At 37.7% G+C, this 23826-nt stretch overlaps 1 protein-coding gene across 1 annotated transcript; it reads right to left on the minus strand.

Moving 5' to 3' along the window:
- Window positions 1–2538: 2538 nt before the first annotated feature.
- Window positions 2539–23326, minus strand: PIP4P2 (phosphatidylinositol-4,5-bisphosphate 4-phosphatase 2). Its single transcript, XM_026841493.1, has 8 exons — window positions 23243–23326; window positions 22433–22526; window positions 20349–20497; window positions 18900–19006; window positions 17006–17129; window positions 11398–11450; window positions 5275–5365; window positions 2539–4115 (listed from the first exon to the last, which is right to left on the minus strand). Exons 1-8 carry the CDS (start codon window positions 23324–23326, stop codon window positions 3972–3974), a joined length of 846 nt encoding a protein of 281 aa, XP_026697294.1. The 3' UTR covers window positions 2539–3971.
- Window positions 23327–23826: the final 500 nt, after the last annotated feature.

A 23826-nucleotide genomic window follows, 5' to 3' on the forward strand; every position in this document is an offset into this window, starting at 1 on the left:
CTTCTCCAGATTGCAGTGAAGTGTAACATGATGAGTTGCTAGCTAATCAGGCTAACAAGTAGCTTTATTGTTCTAAAATAAAAGCCCTTTTGCAGATAAAGCTGTAGGAAACTGAGCCTAGATATTCTTTTCTTGTTGGCTCAAATAACCATAACAAAATCTTGCAAATAACTTAAATCAGATTAAGTTCCCTCTCCCCTCTCCTTCATGACCTCCAGCCTTTTGTTCCTTCACGTCATCTGCTGTACATCAACTGTACCAATAAAATCACCGAAAGAAATCCAAATTAATAAGGCACTTTTATTTTCAAGCAGGCTTTCCCCGCCCCCAGTGATGGGTCACTCACTCTCATCCAGGAGTCTGCTCTGCTGCCAAGATGTGCTACAGAGATGGACATAACTGGAAGGCTAAGGAGTGGGGACAGTTTAATTGGCTACTGAGATAAATGTGGTTTGTAACTCTACTATAAAGAATATAATATTTGGTATGAAGGGGGATTTAATATAATAAGAGTCCAGCTTTCAAACATTACACTAAATGTTATGATTAAAATTTTCTATTGCAAGTAGTTAAGTGACACTTCTCCAACACCAATCCTTCTTTACAACAATTTTTTTTTTTTTTTTTTAAAAGAGAAAGCCCAGTCCTTGGCATTGTAAATCTGAATCACACATAAGAAGGGAAATAAGAAGGAAAACAGGATGGGTTAACTTAATCTAGTCATTCAGCTTTCTCTCCATTTCTACCAGCTAGGAGTGAAAGTAAAGATGAAGTAAACAACACACAAACTTTACAAAAATATTAAATATTTCTGAATAGCTGGCATGTATTTGCCACATCCTCCCAGTCTGATAATCATTACCTTCAAATAATTTTACCAATGTGTTTTTCAGGCTTGCTTAGAAGAACATTTCACAGATATTTTTAAGAGTGCATATTGCATTCAGTGCAGAATTTTTACCCTCTCAGAAAAGGCAATTAGACTGATCTAACATGACAAATCATCTTTGTTACTCACCTATTTATTACTCAGTTCTTTATAGTTAATTACAGGGATTTTTCAGCACTTGATACTAAAATGCTGCCCTGGCTTTCCCTCTGTAAAGACATACAATGTTTGTAAAGACTAAGAAAAAGCAAATATTGCTCATAATCCATTTCCAGTAACCAAGCAATAACCGCTAATAGCTCCATGGTTGCTTCAGCATCTTTAAGAAATTCACCATTAATTGCTTATCTGGCTGATTTGAAACCTCTAGTTTCTTTCAACATGCTACTCCTCACAAAGATCTCATGGAGAGAAACACTACCCTCTAGTCTACTTTTAGAAGAGGACCTATCAACATGTATGATGGGTACAAAGAGAACAAGTGAAACAGTGGGATCACAATTAAAAAAAAAAACCCACGGTTTAAGGTCTTACATGTTTCCTTGCCAACACCACTGAGTTTGTATAAACACTCCGGTGGGAAAGAGAGTAGGGAAAGGGGAAGATAAAATCTGAAAGCACAGAAGCCCTTCACTGTGAATTCAGATAGCTCCTTTTCCCACCTGTCACAAAAAATGATCCATTGAGGAAAAGACTATTAAAAGTCAATGAATAAAATAAAGCTGAAAGTTCTTCTAGTGGTCAGTGTGCAGAGGACATTATTCTTTTTCAACTTAGTTTAGAGATACTTAATAGATTGAGATGTAGTTCAGCACAGAATGTCATGACTGCCTGCAAACAAGCCTGCCTCACAAACAGCCAGATCTATTTGAGTCCCTTGTAGAGGCCCTTCGGATTCTACCATTAATTTTCTTACACAGTTAAAATATGATTCTTACGTACCCAAAGGTGGTTGAAATGTAATGACACCATACATTTCATATTTTCTGGAAATAACTACAATGTTTCAATTTGCAAAAGGAAGGAGTAACAAATAAGCTATTATCCTGATGGAGACAAAAATTAATTACTTTGTCCATGTATCTTCCCTTCTGCTCAGAAAGGTTGAGAAGAAAAAGGAGAAACATAAGATAGGAAATAAATTACAGTTTAACACAGGGGGGAAGTATAAATTCCTCTGATTCATTAATATAACATTATACCACCCTCACTTTATTATAAAAGTAGTGGATGATTTTCTGTACAGCTCCAGTCTATGTTACTTCAGGATGTGGAAGGCAGAAAATATTTTGAAATACAAGACAGCTGGAAGGAGTATTCAAAGGTTTAAGATGCAAATGAGCACAGCAAATCCCTACAGTGAAGTGATGTAGTTTTAGGAAAAGAAGAGAGTATATTACTATATTCCCTCAATAAGCCTAAGGAATACATAATCCCAACAGTGGTCTCACCCCTTATTTTCTTCCTCATTCTTCCCTAAGTATCAAGAAAACATCAATTTGTTCTTGCCCTAATATTCCTGAAGCTGCCATGTAGCAAATATACAGAGCACACCTCTGCTGGGCAATACCTTTGTTGTTCCTGTATCATACTAGGAAATTCTTCCATTTGTGTATTTTTATTCATATACAAAAAATAAAATATATTAAGTTTGAATAATAATCTTTATTTCTTTATTAGTTTATTTGTAAAAGGTACATTGTAATCCTGAGCTACTGCTTTTATACATTTAGCATCATACAAAGACAGCTCATTTACAGTTTGATCATTTACATTTATTGTGCTCCAAAATCCTTATCTGAATATCATTTTGTCCTAGCAGGAACATAGATAATTTAAATTACATGTATCCCTGAAACATCCACATTAATTTACCCATCTGACCCCATTATCTAAATTACTACAGTCATCTAAATCACTCAGGACATTCCTTCCAAATTTAGCAAAAACTTGTTTAAAACTACAAAGATGGGCAGTGCAAGAACTGGTCCCTCAATCCTTTGTGAATACATCATTAGAAAAAACTTTCTGTTTCCGTATTCTCTTAGCAAGTCAGTGCTAAATTGACTAGATGTACTTCGATGGAATGGTCCAAGTAATAGTTTATTCATTTTCTTATTACAGCAGTTAATGTGAATTTACAGTGTCTCCCTTTGCAGTGACCAGTGCGTAACTCTTCCCAAACAGGGAAAATCTGACATGATCAAAGGAAAGTAAGAGGCAACCCATCACCAACTTATTGTCACCTATGTGACACTAAAGTATTACAAAACAAGTCATATGAAATGCTTCCCTTAGACCCTGTAAAGGAACTTGTACGAATAACCGGAGTTAAGTTCCATAATCCGAGCATGGCTTTTAGAATTTGCCAGTTAAAAAAACCCCAAACAAACACCTAAATCTCAGGATCCTTGAGAAGAAAGCATTTATCCTAACTGAAATCCAATCCTGGATAAATGGAAATTTAATTAGACTACCAAAATAGCATCTCTCTACCTGAAAAATCTCAAAGCATACAGTGTTTACAAATGTCTCTCTAGCAACAGTGTCAGTCTTCTGAAGTACACTCCTAACTTTCATTTCCTGAATAAGGTCACTATGATCTTAGGCAAAAGATATAGTAAGCTGTTAAAGCAAAATGGTTATTGCTTAGGTTTTTAAAGCAAGCCACTTTAATATAATTTTAGTTAAAATGTTAAGTACAAATGTGAAGCTACTGTAGAAACACTTATAAACACTCTTGCTTTTGAATTCTTACTGATCATTTAGAAAAATGGTAGACGGATTTTAACATAACAAAGGAAATGTAAAACTTAATACTGTCTGTTGAAATAAAATTCAACACCTATAAAGACAGAGTTATGAACATGTAAACACAGCTTTGTATTCAGAGCTAGGGAATCTAGCAGCAAAACAAACTATTTGCATATTATGTAGTGCAATGAACATTTGTTCTTAAGAGACCCCCAGTCTTAAAACTACTTTGAACAGAATGGAATCCTTACAGGAGAGGTTTCAAAAGTGTCCAAGATGTAATATCCAGAATTGCTAGATATTCACCTGCTATAATCTAGCAAATTCTCTATGCAAAACTGTGCTCTGGATAACTGACTTTAATGGCTCCCCAGTAGCAGGCTCGAATGAGGCAGATTAAACCTAAGAGATAAGCGATAGCCCAAGAAACATATGTTGCATGAAATCGCCTGGCAAAATCCTGTGTACCAACCTAAAAAGAGAAAACAAAAGTGTCAAACATACAGCACTATCGGCTCTTCAGAGAAAAGCAAGTTATATAAAGGAGAAGCATTGTGGCACTTTGATAAGGATAAATCAGATATTTAATTAGCTTAATTTCACACAATCATAGGATAATTGAGCTCAGAAGGGACATCAGGAGGTCTCTAGTGCCAACTCCCCAGAGCAGGGTCAACTCTAAGGTCACACCAAGTTGCTCCGGGTTTTAACCCAGCTGGGTCCCAAAAAGACTCCAAGGATGGAGGCTATGCAAGCCTCTAGGCACACCTCATGGTGAAACATTTTCATCATTTTCAAACTCAGTAAGGTTGTTAAAAAAATATATATATATAAAAAGAAATCTGTCTTTTGCTGGTTTTATTTCTGGCTGTCACTGTTTTTATTAGGGAAACTGGAAAAATCCCTCATAATTCATTTACACTCACACATAAAAAATTATTCAGGTTATAATACAAGTCTGAGGCATAGTGAAAAAACACACATATGAATTCAACTGCAGTTATTTCTTCATATGTACTTTTCTGTGACTGCCAGGTAGAAAATTTGCTCTAGTAACCAGTACTAGATACTTCAGAGCCAAGAAAGTCAGATTGTTGTTACTCTGTTACTAAGAAAACTATGTGAGCCTTTTAATTTGTAAATATCTTATTATCTGGTTTTACTCTTTGTAACTTGTACAAATTATAAAGGCATATACATGTTTCTAACTTTTCAAACCCCACTCCCCTCCACTGCAGTGAAACTTACAATCCTGGCTATACAGCCATATGTATTTCTAGAAACCTGGAAGTTTTCAGAGCCCTAGCAAGAGCAAGATGTTCCAGTATTTCTGTAGTGAAGTAAAAACATTTCTCATAAAACTGAAGTTCTCAGAGAGATGAAGAGTCAAATTTAACATCAGGAAGAAGAGAGTCTCAAAGTTCCTAAAAAAGTATCTTCTGGCACATTTCATTTTTCTGGCTGACTCAGATGACTTAAGTCTGTGGTTTTAATAGAGGTGACAAAACCCACATAAACTTAGGAGGTTTTACTCAAATGCTGGGGAAAGAAAAGCTGGTCGACCAAGGGAGCTCCTTTGTACATGCACACCCCCGCACACAGTTGCAAGTATAGCACAGGACATCACTCACAGTTAATCCAACTCCAATGAAGATGCATATCATTCCAATTGTAATGTATGCACAGCAGCGTCTCCGTGGCAGTGCACTTCCAACAGAAGAACTGTTAGAAAATAAATGGTATTTTACATTAAAAAAAACAATCCAAACCACATAAATAGAAACTTCAGTCTAAATGGGGGGGAAGGGGAGGAGAATGGCAACACACATCCACTATCTTAAGTTTATAAAGCTGTAGGCAAACTCTACAATTGTATCAAGCAGTTAAAGACAGAGTTCACATATTTGATTTAAAGAAGAACTATTGGTGAAGATAATATAGTATCTAAAAAAAAAAATCTAAGTGCTTTCAACAGAATGGTGCCACACCTACAGTTTGAGTGTGTCTGCCTCTTATATCCACAGTGCGCCCAGATAAGTATCTTGAATAGCCTCTGAATTGCAAAACCCAAGTTTGCTTTGCAGCTTCTATATAGGTTGTAAGACACCCTTTAGACTTTTAATACATTAATACATGACTTTAATACATTCACATGCATCTAAGTAGCTGGAAATCACTTCCACCACCCCTAAATGTCATTAACAATAACAACCTGCACTATCCAGTTCCTGGAACAGTTCACTAAATACTGTTGAGTAGCTAGACTCTACCCCATTTCTTGAAGATAAAAAAACCCAAACTGTTTTAGTCAAACATAAAAAAATTTTCATGGTCAACACTGAAATTCTTTAGACATGTTTAAGTCAGTTTTTGTAACTTCAAAAACATGACAAGATTTTTTACTTCCTATTTTCTTTTAGAGTTCTACCACAAGTTACATGAGCTGCACAAATCAGTGCTGACAACCAGATAAATAAATCCCCTGGAAGTTCTATCACTCATCATCTAGACTACAAACTCCCAGACAGACAGCTTTGCCTCTACCTGCTGCATTAAACTATTACAGTGCTTCAGTCAAACAGAACATAAAATGCAAATAAACCACTACACTCTTTACTACAGTCAGAAAAATTATTCTAGAAGCTCAGCATTGTTTAGCAAATACATCTCAAGTCACACATTTGCAATCACATAGGAACATGATTTAATTCCTTTGTGAACAGTGAACACCTAGGTCCATTGAGAGGACTAGAGAGGCAGAGGTGCTTTCATAAAACATGTACCATCTATCTTAGAGATAGTTCTGAAGCATGCTATCATTAGTTAAGTACTTCATCCCATTCTGGGAGATCAGCACGCCTCTGGAAATACTGGAATGCTTGTACTCTGTGTTCAAAGATGCAAGGGGAAGTCATATTCATCTCATGACAGTTCAACATATGCAAGATAAGCATATAACAGAAGAAAGCCCTGCTGAACTACTGAAGTAGTACATGTCATATGACTAACCAAGTTTCTGGCTCCAGTTAATTAAGTAAGGCCTCATATGCTTAGCATGTGACTAGAGTTTTTCAAGCATTCATCTTAGAAAGCCTTCACATAGATTGGTTTAAGCAGCTTTACTCCAATATTACTTCTTTACAAGGAATTTCTAAAATGCTCCAAGAAAAAAAAACAACACCGCAGTCCTCAAGCTAACATTCTTACAAGGCAAGGGTTGAATAGAGCAACCACTCACAAGCCATCTGTTAAACACTTTCAGAAGAAAAGTTCCGAAAGTGTTCTCCTCATTAATTTCCCAAGGGAAATTGCTTCTTACCAGAAGCCTCACCATACACATTTGGGATGGGATTGGAGGGTGTGCGAGGTGTGATTAGGGTGGGAGAATTCCCAACTGGGGAAATAATGGTATTGTACCATTTTCTCAATCACACTCCCCAAAAGCCACCCTAAATACTTCTACAGACACTCAAGAGGGATATGTTACCTGATTCCAAGTTACATGAGGAAAAAAAAAAGAAACAAAACTGAAGTTTTATAGAAGGGGACAGGAAGGAGACTTCTCCAAAGCTGAACTGATGAGCACTAGGCTTGCCAAACTGACCCTAGGTTCCCTCCTTTGCAGGATTTCCTGGCTATGTACTCAGAAAGTTAATTCTATTACAGAGCTGGATACCTTAAGATAAGCTGATAGAAATGTCATGTTCAATACACCTAACATGCATGATATTTACTGTGCTGTGTATTTCACACAGAGACAGGGTTCATTTTGGGAAGGAGACCTTCACTTTCAGAGCTGTCTGACTTACGATCTTGTTTTTGTAATCATAATATTGCAGGTACCCTGGTATTTTCCATCTATACTTCTCTCAAGCTCTGTCCTCTCCTATCCAGTACAAAAGGCTGAGGGAGAAACCATCATCTCAAATGCCACAAAAAGGAAACATAAAGACTGTTTTAAGTGCCCCCCCCCTTACAGAAAGCAAAGATGAAATAAATATATTGTTTCTACAGTCACATAACAAGCCTGGGAATATTTAACAAGCCCAGTAAGTCATAATTTATTTTTCATCTCTCAAGAGCGATATTAGCCACTGGGACACTCTAAATAGTGAGGTTTCCCTCTACCCACCCCAAATTACACATAAAAACCCCAAACTAACTTTGAATAAAGAAAGCTCAAACCCTACCTCAAAGCCTACTAACTGTGGCAACTCTGACAGATACATTCAGAAATACTAAAACTGGGGTCAAAAGAACATTTTTAAGTCACGGAAGGAGCTGCTTCCATTGGACTAAATGAGGGTGAACTCACTATAAGAAGCAGCACTTCTTTCTTTCTGAGCTGCTGCTAGAGAAGCAAAGGCACCTGCCAGACCTCTGGGCAGTGGCAGCAGATATAAAAGACACCAAAGCCACTTTAGCATCAGGTAGTAACTAGTAGAGGGGAAAACTGCCACAAGGCAGAGAGACTATTAAAGGAGTAGCACAGGAAAGAATGCAAGGTCTCTTGTGCTCCAAATAATAGGAATTATTTCCAGGGTTTCAGACATGCTTTTAGGGTTTTTAAGAGGAAAATCAAAATGCCAGTATTCTGAAGGTGAACAGCACTGCTGAAAAGCCTCCACAGTAGTGACAGGGTTCCAACACCTCTCCCTTTTCCTGAAGGTCCTGAGGACTTTATGGAGCAAAAGTATTATAAATTCATTAGGGTTCATAATTTTGTCAGGCCTTAAAAAAGAAAAATAAGTAGGTTATAAAGGAAAAGATACAGACATTTGGCATTCTGAAATAAAAACTTGTACAATTCAATTCCTTTTCTAGTAACTGAATTCACGTTCCTGAAGTTTCTAGATGATTTAATATACAGCTTGACAAAGAGAGCAACAGACAAAAAACAGTTCCTCCTTTTCCTCCATCATTAAATGAGAAAAATACCAGGAGTGTTCGTTAAACCTCTCACTTTTTTGGGTAACAGGCTGATAAACATCTAGTAGTATAGGTAACTAAAAACACAGAACACTAAAATATTAAAAAGAAACAGTTTCTCCCCCATTCCTAGATGTCATCATCCACACTATAAACTAAACTATATTGCAAAAATTTCCTCATTAGCTACATTTATTGTCCCAGCGCAGTAAAGCCTATGTCAAGCAGAACCACTACACACCAGCAGGGCTTCTGCAAACAGTTTACCCATGCTGGTATAACCAGGTTTGTAGCCCATTTCCAAAGAGATTCATTCATTTGCCAAGTGAGTGATTTTATTCTCCGCATCACAACTAATTTTCTATATTTCCCCAACTTATTTTGCAAAAAAAATGATAGGGTGGAGGGACGGACGGACAGGCAGGGCAGGGGATGGGATGGGACAGGGACACGGGACAACGACAAAGACAAAAAAAGTATGTCACAAAATAATAAATTTGTGAATACAATGATAACAGGTAGATGGGATTAAAAAACAAACAAGAAACCAACATCCAGATATGAAAGGTTCCTTTGTTTATGTACTGAGACGTGATCATTGTTTTGTTACTGACATTTTCATGTAATAGCTCCTAACTTCCCCTGCAGTTTTACAAGGCATTCTTAAAATCTAGTTTCCATCAAGCAAATAGGTGGTCACAAACAAGCTACTTGCAGATTTGCTGCACTTTTAAAAATGTTTGAAACAAAATGAAAATTTTTTGAGAATCCAGACGTCTCAGAAGATATCTTCTTGAAAAAACTACTGTTGCAGTGATTTAAGATGCATTTGGACTCAGGCTACACTATCCTTTTTTCAGTGACAGTCATCAGCTGAGTCAACAGAAGAAATGAACAGTTTTGCATCTGACTAGTCAGCTACTAATGAAAGAAGTTTTGCATTAATAAACTGAAATAAAGCACCCCACATTCCCTTCTGACTACCTGGCTACAAGTAAGACAACCTCTGACAAAGGGTTGATAGAAAGGAGCAGATCACTGCAGTTATTTATTCCATCATCATGACTCAAAGCTCTGCCTCACCTATGCTGTGCCCTGAATTCATGCATTAGAAATGTCTGTGCTTCTATAAGTGCAGAACTCCTGACTGTCACATCTCAAACGTGGGAAGACACCAAGCAACACACTGCAAGCTAAATTACACTATTCCACAGTTTGCATCCTCAGCCCAAGGACAGAAATGCCTATTTGTTAAAATTTGTTTTGTATTCTGCAATTCCATTGCCTTGCAAGCTGTAATTTTCACAAGCTGCACTGCAGAGATGCTCCAGTTTTATTACCTACAGATAGCATGCTTTGCACTTTAGAGACAAATAGTAAGAAATCCTTAAGACTCCAGCTGGAGTTTAAAATACAAGCAATGCAAATCAACAGAAGACAGACCAAAACATCATATGATATGACTTCTTGACTGTTGCTTGGAGTGCGGTTGTTTGTTGGGGTTTTTTTTTGTTATTGTTGGGGTTGGGTTTTTTTGTTTGTTTTTTAAGGTTAAACAGCAAATAATTTTGTACCTAAGGAGGTCAAGAAAAAAACTGAGGTCAGCTATGAAGTGTGGCATGATAAAATAAAAAACATAACTGCAATTAGTTTAAAAACAAACAAACGAAGCCACAAAACACCAACCCTCCTCCCCAGGATTGGAGAGACCAAACCCAATTACAGTCGGTAAAAACACCCCTGCAAAACACCTCTCATCAAGACCGTGTGTGTTTATCTGACCTAAGCAAACTAGAACATATCCACTACTCCACATCCAATGGGTTCCACTCCTGAGGTTAAACATACCACTAGACTGACTTCTCTATCAAACACTCCAGTAAGAGATCTCAATCACTGTTGAAGGCCAGGCCATGCCAACACCTACAGTACATTTATCCTAAGCCTCTGCTTCTTAAGGAACCTTATAGTTTTTCTACAAAATGCACAGCTGTGGTTCTCCATTTCCAGCAGAAAACACACCTGCTTCTTTAACTGAGAAGCTGCACTTGCCTATCAAAGAAGACAAATATCTAAATAAATCAGGACAGGAAAGTCTCTGAAGTACTATTTTCAACCCTTATTTCACACCCTGTGGTTGAGATACCATGCAAATTAAAAGCTACACTACTAATGTAGTTTAAACAACAATTCAAAGTATTCCTGACCTCAGATAAGAAAGGCCAAATAAATACTCGAAAAGACCCAAACAAAAACCTGAAACACAAAAAAACCTTACAGCTCTTGTATTCTTTTCTCCTTCTTACTGAAGTAATAGCAAATGAGTAGACAAGTTATTCCACAGCAATTCATAAACATTAAACAAGCTAATGCATTAAGATGCTTAACCAACTTAGTTGTTGGGTTTATGAATTCAGTAAAACCTCTTTCAGATTAAAACAAGATTCTTTCCTCCTTTTACAGTAAGGCAATTCAAATTCTACATTTAAAAATGACATCTGATTAACTGCACAAAATGATAAAATTTCAAAGATTTAAGTTATTCATTTTAGCAACCCATTCCTCTCTATTGTTAGCAGCTTATTTTTGCCCCTGGCAATTCAGAGCATTTTAACAAATGCAGGTTGGGTTTGACAAAGTTACTGATTTGTGCATAAAGGGTGGAGAATTCATGTGCACATAACATGCTCTTTAGCCTTGAAATTCAGATAAACATGTCAAAATAGTCAGTACTGCAGATACATTTTACTCCAAATACTTCTATGCAAGACACACTGACAACTTGCTTAACAGTTAATTTACGTAACTTATTTCAGAGAACTTACATTTTTTTGCAGTGTGGGCATTTTGCTAGTGTGTTAAATCTCAGTTCCATCCACTGTAAAAAGAAAAAAATTAAGAGGTTGAAAAACTGGCCTGAGAACAATTTTGTTGTACTTCCTGCTAAATGTTACTGTGAAAACATTTTGCTTCTCAGGCTTTCTCTGACTTCTTTCTTGCTTTCTTCCATAAATGGGATGCCCTTTTGTCAGTGGCAACGTAGGATCAGGATTTCCATGTGAACATTTCCCATGATTTGCCTTAGTATTACAAGATTTGCTTGACGTAAGGTGGTTTCATCCACATGCGCAGTATGGGCAACATGATAATGTTGATACAGTTTTTTCTCTTACTTCCATGACTATGAATATACCCTGAATTTAAAAAAAAAGTGTTTTCTTTGGCACAATTACAGATAGAGGCATCTTCCCAACCCTTGCATCATTTGTGAAAACTAAGTTAAGCGTGCACAGGAAGATTAGATAAAGAATATTTTAGAAATTAGATGTCTTTATAAGTTTTATATCAATAAAACAGAGAATGCTATTGGCTACTTACATGACATTTTAAAAAGGTGATATATAGAACCATACATGGTACGGTCATAACCTTCCATGCACAGACTAAAACCTATCTGGGAAGCAGCCTTAGTGAAAGTAATGCCTAGAACTACCTCAACCAGAGGATATAGTCATATACTCATGTAAAAACTGCAGTTTTTGTTAGATTTCATTCTGTGATAATAGAAGTATTAAACAAGCATTTTAAACGCTTGCCTTGAACAAAAGGGTAAGATTATTGTTCTTTGCTCTGTAAGCAGTTATATTGTAACTGCAGTTCTCTTCTGGAGGTAGTCATCACAGTTTCTTGGTTAAATATAATTCTCTTCTCCCCTCCCCTCTTAATTTATGCAAAAGTCACACTGACTAGCAGGGGAAGAAGCCACACAGCACAGACTACCAATGCCTCCATTTAGATCCTCCTTATCTCTGTGAGAAATCAGAAGTCAGCCTACTGAAGCAAGTAGTATTGTAACTGCTACAAAGACAAATTAAAAATCAGAGCCCACCCTTGTATGAAAAACAGGGCCCAGCTACAGCACAGCACCATTTAAACACTGAGAATGAATTTATGATTTTATGTGCAAAGGAAGAGGATGTGGCTTGTAATGCCTTGCCAGTATGAGCAGGTTTTGCTGTGAGCAAGGTTCTGATTTGTAGTATTGAGAGTGCATTTTCCTGCCTCTTGAAGGTCTCCCTCAGTTTTATTTACTACTAATAGGGTTAATTCTCCTCTAAGAAGAAATAAATAATTTTTTTCCTGGTTCTGAAGTATCCAATTACAGTACTAGTTGCATAGTTCTTTAAAATCTATTTGACTTGGCCAAACTGATTTAGCATATATTTTATCCCTTAATAAAAGGAAAGACGCTGTAATACTCCCCACCTGAGCAATGCCTTTTAGGAGCATTAATTCTGCTTCCACATTCCTGCCAGGGGTACAAGTTCACTATTTGCCTGCATCCCTGTCAAGAACTGCTCAGTTTCACTTAGTTCTACACAGCGAAAGTGGGATAAGGTGCAGTTGTCAGTACCAGGGATGGAGACAGGCCCCTACAGAGCTGCTCTTTCAGCTTTTTAAACTGCAATTCCAGAAACAGAAGTAAATCCATTATTTACGTTTTATATATTTATACTTCAACTTCACTTCTGTACAGTAGCTCTATTCCAGGGTAGGCAACTCCATTTCCAAAGTCAATAATTAATAATCTTTCTAGGGCTTTATTTAAGATTTCTGATTCTTAGCCCTAATTATTAATGGATACAAACTCAAATGCAATTGGGCTCTAAATGTTGATGGAAAAAACAGAGGCCTTGACAATCTGTTTTCATTTGAGTTACCTGGAAGTAAGAGAAGCACTAACTGTTAGGATGACTTCAAACTGCAAGAATTCAGGTCACGTTGGCACTGTAGGGAAGGGTTATTTTCATGCAAATTCCAATTCTTGGAGTTTTGGTGGGTTTACCAAGTAGTTTAAATCATGCTTAAAGCTGATATTTTTAGTCATATTCCAGAGTGCTTTAAAGAACCTAATCTTGTTTCATGTTGTTAAGAAAACTTAAGGTTACAGTTACATGAAATTTAGCTCCCTTCCAACAACACAAACTGTATTTTTTCCCTCTGGAATAATACAATAAACAATAGCCCAAATCCCTGGTTAGATGTACTGAAACACACATGAGGATTTCAGAGAGCTCAAATGTTTCAACTGTGGACAAAACCAGACATCCATCAAAGGATTTACACTAGAAGAATATATCAAACTTTCTTCCTTTGGAGCCTAAACCAGCTCTCAATGCATTGAATACAAGACAGAAAAATCAAGATTTATATACCTATGTACACACACATCCCTACATACAGCTGCTTCCACCAAAAAAAGATTCCCCTCTGCTCCCCCCAGGTCCTTTTGGAAAGCAAAATACTTCTGCAGATTAAAACATTTCTTAGTTTTCTAAAAAATTTAAACGGTTTTCTATTCAATTATTTTAGATTAAATACTTTTCACATTTGATTAGTTTCTTAAAAATAAAACTGACAGAGCACAATTGACAAACCACACTGCTTAGCCTGTGGCTTACATAGCTTGCTCCTAGCTTCTTGTCCTTGAGGGTCTCTCTGGCACCAGGACAGTAGCAGGAGAATGAAGGAGACACAAGGACACTCCTCCCCTTCCTGCCACCATTTCCAAAGCCAACTTAGCCTCCAATAGCCACAAATCATCACAGGCAGAGGCCCCTAGGAGAGGAGTTGCAAGGCAGAAACTAAGTCAGAGACAGCCCAAGTCCAGCAGCTCTCAAAAAAGCCCAAACCAGATCAGATTGCGATTCAGCAGGACAGTTAAACTCCCATCCTGACCTCCTTTTCTATTTGGAGACTACTTCCACCTGTCTGAACTCCAAATCTGACAGAAACAGTGGAAACCTTAACACAGAAAAGACCCCTATCAGTTTACCCAAGGAACAAAAACAGTTTGATGAACAAAATGTGAAAATCTAGTGATAGTGCAGCTACAGTATCACTTCAGTACTAAGTCATTCTCCCAGCTGAGACAGAAAGTTGAAGGCACTCCACAGCATGGAGCATGCTTTTAATAATTCATAAAAAAACATCCCCGATGTGTAGAGGCAGCGAAAGCACAGCACACACTTATGCTTTCAAATGGAAAAAAAAATTCTTGGGAAGGTGGCGAACAAGTTGATATTCTTAAAAGAACACAAAACAAACAACTGAATTTGACTTTTCCACCCCAGGGATACTAGCTTTGCTTGTCTGTTTTACTTATTTTTTAACTGCCAAGTAAAGTAGAGGAGATACCTTACTGAGTTGCTGAGAGATGCATCTAGCATTACATATTTGCTTTAGAATGTGGAGATATCAAAGGGCAAAAATACCCTCAAAGAAGCTGAGTCTCCAGGCTGGCTAAAGCACTTTATTTTTTGCTTCTCTGCTCACTCAAACCCAAGCAATTTTTCTGATTTTTTTCTTAACTAAAAAAATTTGCAGAATCTGAAACTTAGTAACAGAAAAAGGTAGAAGCAAGAATGGTGGGAAAGCTACATAAAGTGAGAAAAAAAGGGTTTGTTTCTTGATAACTCAGCATAAAAGAATTTAATCTTCAAATTTCTAATTATTTTGAGTGTTTCTTTTCAATGTACCATGTAAATTCGTCTTACTGGCAGATAGGACTACAAAGTTCAAAATGATGCACTTGCCTAAAGCAACCAGCAGATTTGAAGTCACATGCATAAATTTCAGGTTGTAAAACTTAGCACTTTAAGGCATAATCTAGTAGTTATGGAAAAAATGAGCCTTTATGGGTTTGGGGTTGTTTTTTTTTTTCCCCTATGTTCACCTAAAGAAGTTCACAGTGTAAACTACAAAATTAATTTGGGCTGCAGTCACAGAAAGTAAATAGTGGATAGATAAAACTCCGATGCTTATAAAAGGACCCATAGATAGGCCAGTAACTACACAATGAGAGTTTTACTTCATAACTCTGACTCTCCCTAATAAAAAAGATTAAATCACATAGTAGAGATGGTCTTCTGTGCTAAGAGACTGTGTTAAAACTTAGTATTGTAACTCCTCTACAGCACTAAAACCGCCCAGGCAAAATCAGTGCCGTGCTGAAAAACTTAATCGCATTACAAAATAATCTCTGTATCAAACTACAGCGTTAATGCAGGTACTTAACGGTTTGTAACATGCTACTATATTTTTTTTTTAAAAAAGCTAGAAGAAAAGGCAGCCTTTAATAAAAGATTCCTGGTTTAGAACATGTACTTGAGACTAACTTTTTCTTCTGTGGATCTGGTATTTTTCTGTCAGTGACATTATTCTATATCACATACAATGTTCTTACTAGTTAAGGTCACATACAGACTTGCACGTTAAAAAAAAAGGCAAACAGAAAACCCACTCCAGCTATCTCTTCAGCAAGGGTTATAATAGGAATAATATATATTTTTTATTATATAGGCAGAACTAGTAGATAGAAGATGTCTCAAACATCTCTCTAATGGTTTCTCAGATACTACCTTACTTGTAAATTCATAAACAAATCCCTAGTTCCCCTTAAAAAAAAAAAAGCCTAAGAGCCATCTCCTGTTCCTGCATTCATCATCTACTGTAGTAGTTAAGCCATTATTGCATACTGATCCATAAACCTGAAGTAAAGATTTGAAGGAACAAGTCTATTCCATTATAGAGCCCATCACAAGCAAACTCCTCTCACTTCTGATACAAGCTACATGGAGTGCCATCCCCGAGTTTCCTTTCTCCTTTCACAAAATGCACTTGAGTATTCTCTGGCCTTTATGTATCTTACAAGCCTTTGTTTCAGGAATGTAACACCACTCTAGTGACTATGTAGGTCCTTCAGCTGTACCACTTATCTTAGGCTTTTCCCATAACTCACAAACCAGCGAAACATTCAAGCACTGCTAGATGATGAAGCTAAAGCTAATTTACTTGTTTATTGCAGAGACTCTGCCTAAATCAAAACTCGAGCATGGCAGCCCCTTATCCACATAAAGGGAAACAGTTCAACAGCAGAAGAGTATTCTTGAACCCTCTGCTTCAAAAACAGGATCAACTGTCAACCTCACATATAAACCACAATCTCCAGTTCTGTAACAACTGGCAGATATGCTAACATCAACTGCTATAACCAACAGCTTTTGGGGTTCATACAGCAATGGCAGAACTGTTCTCTTAGCCACTGCAGAATGTAACCATCATCGCAAGCCTAAATAGAATCTGGAAGCATGACTTCCTCTTCCAGCACTGTCTACTCACACATCACTAAGCAGTAAGACTGAATTTGGGCTTTGTCCATGCATGCACAGACAGACTGTTAAAAGTTTTCTTGAAACGCATGTAAAGATAATCAAATACAGACGATACATCCATAGCAATATGAGCACAGAAGCAGCTTCAGTTCCTCGATGATGCCATAGAGTGAGGCAATATGCTCTTAAAAGTGCTTACAACAAATAGCTTGAGGGATAGCACGGTGACGTGAGGAGGAGAATCTTGTGCTTTACTTACAAGGAACGTATTTCCACAGTGCCCACATACCACTCTAGTTCCGTCTGGTTGAACTGGCAAGGCAGGCTGAGCGGGCTGCTCTTCTGGGATCAGCATTACTGGACCAAGAGTAATGATGCGTCTACTGTGTTAAGAACATTAGATGTACATGTAATTAAGCTGGCAAAAAAGGAGGGTGATGCATTTAAGCAATTACCTCAGTCACTACCAAATATTTTACACTTTTAAACTATAATCTGCTTTTTAAACAGATGAGGCACCCAGTTTTGGTCTCTTTCCAAAATGTTTTCCTTTTCAGTTTTGAAAACATTCTCTTTCACTGTAAGATCAGCCATGCAAGCCAGAACCCTGCAGAGATCAAAGACTTGCCATCATATGGCAGAAACACTCCTCATGAAAATGAAATCTTAATACCCAGGTTGAGCAAGCCTGTGAATTGGAATGTACATACCCATGTGAAACACACAGAAAGAGTAAGGGCTCTTCCAGAATCTAGTTCTCCTTCCCATCTCAGATACTCCTCAATCCCAGAATACTGACAACCATGTCAATATAAGTAGCATATCCACACTTGTGCAGTAAAGCTTTCATTCAAAATGAGTGAACTAAAAAAGAAAACCACCCCAGCTTGACTAAATGCAATCAATTTACTTCAAAAAACAGTTTGCACACATTTGCTTTTATGTTCAATGTGCGTCCAGTTTAATGATAGAATTTGTCCATCCAAAATGATAGTACTGAAATTAGCCAACTCAAAGCAGAATGAGGATCAGGATTCCTAGCATGAAAAAAAGTAAAGGGAAAAATTAAAGCATTATTTAACTTGAACTGCATCTCTCCATATACAACCAAAACTGTATTCTGGAAGACCTCCCTTCAAATCTGGAACCTTCCATTTAGGGCATAGTCCCAACTGTCTCCTTCAAAGTATCCCCTAGTAAGACAAATACATAGGCTATTTTAGGAAAAATGAGATATATGCCTTTGAGATTATTGTAATAAAAGTAGGGAGTTTCTGATTCAGCTTGGTTACCAGCCATATGACGTATTACAACTGAAGTACTCCGTGAACATTTTTGCACTCTCAGAAAATATTTGGAAAGTTTTGAAGTTTTCCCCAACACTGCATTAGTAAAAAACCCAAAAATTAAAAAAAAAAATACCCCCCAGGTCTCAGACTAGGTTTCAAAACCAGAACAGCCAACAGACTGGTGACTATGGTGTGGTAAAGGTCCCATTCACGTATTCACAGACCTGGCCTTCAACTCAATTTCTCTTGTTAGAGATGCACCACTGACAATCAAATTACTCCTGCCTCAGTGGGATTTTTAACACTCTAAGCCCAACACTAAGAATGCTCACTATGGCAATCATGCTTGTTTCTTTTATAACAAATGTGTAAATTAAAATCAAGAGCTGAGAGGAGATTGAAAACTCAGCATAACAAGGAAGGGAGGACAGCACAGAAGCCACCCTACTTCTCTGTCTTCCATCTCATTCTGAAGTCCCCACTCAGACAAAGCAAGCAGCCTGTGTGTTTACAATAATTAAGTATGCAAGAAATTATACAAGTCCCAAAAACAAGAAGTGATTTTCTTCTCCGCTGCTCTTTATACCACTTGTTCCTTATGAAGTAGCTAAAATGGGAAACACACATTTGAGACTACCGCTAAATAACAAACCTATAATTTTTTCCTCTTTAATCTTAAAAAAAAAATAATTCAGAATTGACACTAGTACAACCTCTGTCTGCGGTAATTCAGTAATGCTCTTTTAAGTGTCCACATACAGAGGCCCAGACTTGAACCTCTTTTAGTTTTAAATGTCCAACACAAATAGTAGAATTGCGTTAAAGAAGACTATCTCAAGGCACTTACACTTTTTTTATTCTTACCAGTTTGGTCTTGGACAGCCTATTTTCCGAGATGTATCCTTACAGATAAGGAGACAGTTACATTGACATCTAACATACTTCTTCCCTGAAGGAGGGTTTTTGATTGGCTAAACAAAAAAAAAACCACCAGAGAACACACATCAGAAGTCACAGCAATTCACTTTTTTTCCTATAACAGCATGGCGAAGCAGAACAACTTCAGTGACAAATTCTTGTGAAGAGAGAAACACAGTTCCTCTTACAGAGGAGACTTGAGAGTCAAGACAAAATTAGAAGTTTTCTCTCTCTTCCCAGAGAAGGAAATGCAAGTTTCCTCACTAGAACAAACAAGAGATTCTGCAAGCTAACAAAAAAGAATCCATATTTTAGCAATGAAGAACTCAAGACTTCAGTTTAGTTACTTTTTTCAAATGTGAACTTAAATAGTGGTATTTAAAAAAAAAAAAAAAAGTCAAAACATCAAACAAAAGTCTCCTTGCCTGGTACAATGGCTTTATTCAACAGCGAAAGGATCACAGGCTGGTTCTCAGCCACTACCAGAGTATGTAGACATGGTACAGTTTAAAATAAGATTACAGTTCACCGTAATGAAATCATCTTTCTCCATCCAGGGAGTCAAGTTTCTGGGTTCCTTTCCTACAGCAGATCAAAAGCTACAAGATACTTTGTGTGGCTTGAAACACTATATATTGGCAGGGAAAGTGAGTATTAAAGGCAGGTTCTCTACTCTCTAAATGAAAAAATATGCTTTCCTACAGTTTTAAAGTTACTCGCTTTCTGGACATAATTTAAAGTTCTTTTCATAACATAAATCCAATCCAGTGTTTTTCTGCAACTGCCCCCAGTAGCTGTGGAGTGCTGCAGTATCAGATCCCAAAACCGGCAGGAAGGAAAAAAAAGGCCAAGACGAATTAAGAAAATGGGAGGAGAAGCAAAAAGGACTGTGATGACTGGAAAAGAACCTACAATTTATGCATTTCAAAACTGTTGTGTTTGTTTCTTAACAAGATAACAAATTGACTGAATAGTACTGCAGGAGGCAAGTATATCCAGGGAGAGGTGTGGGTTACTTACTTTGTTTCTTCCACTCTTAAAATACTTGAATTCTTCATTTCTCATCATCCCACCAAAACCAGTTTCACCCTTTTTACAGAAGAGTGATTACTTAGACAACATCTTTCCTTTTTGTCCTCCTCAGAAGGAAACATCCTGCGCAGCCAGCACAACACCACAAATATTTATTTTAACTGCTTATGACCATTCTTGTGCCAACAACCCTTGAGCTTGCGTGCTAGCTAAGCTAGTGGTCAGCTGCGCCAAAAGGTCCTCTGCAGGGATGGCAGAAACAGACTCACCCCTTGCAGGCAAGGACATGAATTCTACCAACAACGTATTTCAACCTCCACCCAGTTCCCTCAGCAAAAAGAAAATGCTATAAATCCATTTTACCGTAGCTTCATTGCAAACTGTGCACTTAACAACATGTTGGTGTAGCTTGCCATCCAAATTGATTAGCGACTGGCACACGCGGCAGTTTATTACAGGAACACCGCTGGCATCTGGACTTGCAATGGCAGTATATGGAGGAGGAAGCTCTGCTGCAAGAGACCAGGAAATCTCAGTTGAAAACCAAATGGGATCCTAAAACACCATCAGCAAAGATAATCTCTAATAGTCACAGCCCCAAAAAAGAGAAACAAATATTAAAAAAATAAATCAAAGTTAATAATTAGTATAAACATAAGACAAACTTAGGTTTGCTTTACCTTTCCCCACAACTTCTGTGTACCCGAACACCAACCGTAGTTGTACATAATGCATACCAGCAACACAAACTATAAATCACCTCCGAAGAGCGGATCAGACAAAAGGCTCATCTATGTAACTTGATTTTCAGACCAACTGTTTACAGTCTTTAGAAAAGGGGGGGGAAACCCCCAACCAACCCCAAACCCACCACAGATTATTAGCAAACAGAGACTGGCTTCTGAAGAAAAAAACAGAAGATAAAACAAGACACAGGTAGGCAGAGAGCCATAACCAGCATTTACAAACATCTGGAGAGACTGAAACACAGACAAATGTCTATCATATAGTAACAAATACTACAGGTAAAAATACAGAAGAGTCCTGTTATGGAAACAGGTCTTGGATGGAAAGTGGCATCAAGTGCGTCTTTTCTGAATGCAGATATCTTGAAGTAAGAGAGATGAACTGAAACCTCAGAGCTTCTGCTTTTAGAGGTTCCAGATATTTTTACTGTCCAAGAGCCAAAGCACAGATGGACAAGGAGGTCTTTAAGTCACTTAGGACACTCTAACACAAGGAAGAATATACTGGCCTCAGGGCCCCATAGAAGAGTGGATTGCAGCCTTGCCAGTCCTGAGCACACGACAAACCAGTGAGGAAACACTCAAGATATTTTTTTGGTTTAGAAAGCCATGGAATGAAAACAATTCAACATAGCACATGCCACAATTACTTGGCATGTAATAGCACCAGCTTTTATTTCATCAAGAAGTTCAGGGCTCTTCAGGTAAGTAAATAAGGAATGAGTATATTTAGTAGTACATAGTTAACTTTTTTAATACTAATAATTTTGAATTATTAGCCTTGGACTTCAATAAATTATTTCACAATTACATCCAAGCAGCTAATAAAATCTTCAGAGAAGCAATGAGAGATCAGTCTACTTTCAGTTCACAAACAGCACTGAACAGAGTAGTATCTGCTAGGGGCGTGGCAAGAAAAAAAATCACAGGCTGCTATCAAAGCTGACAAGGCCAATTATTAAATTTAAGCCTGTAAGCACGCACTCATCACTCCTTCACTGTTTTAAAGTGTCATAAGCTGGAGGGATATAAGAAACCCTGCCCGCCCTTCAGATCCAAAAAGTCATCCCAAACCTTTGAAGCAGCATTGCTCTTCAGTGCTCTCTTTGCTACTTGGCCTACAAACAATCCAGACCTGTACTTGATTTTAACTCACAAAGGCAGCAGAAGGAGGGTGGACACCTTGAGGGTCTCTGAATTGCATCCCAGAAACAAAATTAACCAGTAACCAGCAGTGCAATTCCAAAGTAATCATAGAAACTGATGCTCTATTACTTGAGCAAGTGAACTTCACACCTTCAGCTTTCATATACTGGTTGCAGAAACTAACATCCTTAAGAAATACCAGGTCATTTAGAGCACTGTTCTGATTTTTTCTGTTTCTGAGGAATTACACTCTGGGAAAATACAGCATCCAGCCAAAAATTTTTAAGACAACAATATTTTGCATATTGTGATACCCTATTTTCAGTATAAGACTGCCATACGCAAGAGAGGAGATATTGCAAGATAATAACAAACACACAGACACAAGACAAAACCCTAGTGTCCACACACTTTGGCAACTGGAAGCAATATCAAGCCTACTAGATCACTGCAGAAACCAGGTTTGAGATTTGGATAATGGGAACAGCAGTGTCAGCTTCGAGTGGCAAAGTCAAGGCTGCTGCAAGGGGTTTTGGCTGTAAGCAGGCTGCTTACCTGCTCCTGCAGTGAGCAGCTGATGCACATCCTGGCTAGGAGCACAGGTAGCCTTAAAACAAAAGGCACATCCAAGTAGATGGAATACAAAACTCTACGTTAAGACACCCCTACAATCCTAGCTTTGAGGTTGCTTTTCTGAAAAGCAACAATCATGCTATAAAACTTTTTTTGCTTTGTCCTCTGCATTTACAATGTGACTTCTCAACTCTATCAGATGGGCACAGGGCGGCTGTGCTAAGGGAAAGCAAACAGTATCTTGAAGGGTACTAGGAAGTAGAGACATACATCCCCCCCAGCCTTTCAGCTTTCAACAATCCTGGAATACTTTAAGAATTGGCAACTATATATACACCATTCTAAACATTTATAATATTCTATATCCTACTTGTAAGTGACAACTCTTAGGATTTCGAAAATTGGTTAAATGAGGTGTGTGAGCACATATGGACACCTCCAGCAACTTCTCCAGCCTCAGCTTCCAGGTAAGCATCCTTGCTGTTCCTGTCTTGCTGGCTCAGCAAATTGCAGATAGCAAGCAAATAATGGCTGCTTTTCAGAGTGGTGCTGCAGCAAGTAACATTTGCTATGGAGCAGAAAGCCAGAAGTGTCTTGGCACTACAACTTTCATCCTTAAAGAAGAAGTGCATTTGGAAGAGCTCCAAAAAACAAAACCAGCAAAAGCCACCAAAATTAAGTTTAAAGAAAAGTATGTTGGAAAATATACCTGAAAAGAAAAATAAAGGCATTGTCTTGGAGTTCTCTGCTCATTAGCCCTTAATAAAAAAGGTTTAAAGCACATTAACATACTTCGTATGTTTTTGGGTTTTTTTTTGACAACTTGAATTTCAGGCTAACTATAACATCTAAAACCAATTCATAAAGGTCCGTCATACTGGATGTGACTGGATGGTAGGCGAGTTTCACATGCACACCAGAGGTTTCAGGACACATTTAAGATATTGAACTTCCTGCTGCTGACATGCCAGTTTACAGCTATATTATCAGTTTTTCTTTTAGAAAAATGAAATCCAACAGTTGTTAGTTCAGCAAGATTAGCAGAGTGCCCTACCATGCAGTACATCTATGATTCCTTCCTCAGCCCCACAGGATACAGATGCAGTAGAAGATATCACATATTCAACCTTAGAAATTCCTTGTGGTGCTCGTGCACTTTCCTCCCTTGGTATTCAAAGGACAGAAACCACAGGGAACCACTTGCAGCTTACCTGGGTCAAATAGAAATGAGTTTGTTTGGGGGTTTGTTTTGTTTATTTCATTTAAAATATATATATATTCTTTATGCTGACCTGGGAGGAGGTCGGTGAGGGAAAAAGAGTGATCTGTGTTAGATAGTTAAGAACTGAAAAAGCCTCAAGGAAATCCCCCCCCCC

Source organism: Athene cunicularia (genome assembly GCF_003259725.1).
Source record: "Athene cunicularia isolate RWA chromosome 2 unlocalized genomic scaffold, athCun1 chr2_part1, whole genome shotgun sequence".
In the NCBI taxonomy this organism is placed as follows: domain Eukaryota; kingdom Metazoa; phylum Chordata; class Aves; order Strigiformes; family Strigidae; genus Athene; species Athene cunicularia.

Coding starts and splice junctions, on each gene's coding strand:
- PIP4P2 (XM_026841493.1), bottom strand. CDS start 23,326: ATGACGGACCTTTATGAATTGGTTTTAGATGTTATAGTTAGCCTGAAA. Junction 20,498..22,432: donor GCTGCTCACTGCAGGAGCAG/GTAAGCAGCCTG, acceptor GGTCTCTTGCAG/CAGAGCTTCCTCCTCCATAT. Junction 4,116..5,274: donor TCATTGGAGTTGGATTAACT/GTGAGTGATGTC, acceptor TTCTCTTTTTAG/GTTGGTACACAGGATTTTGC.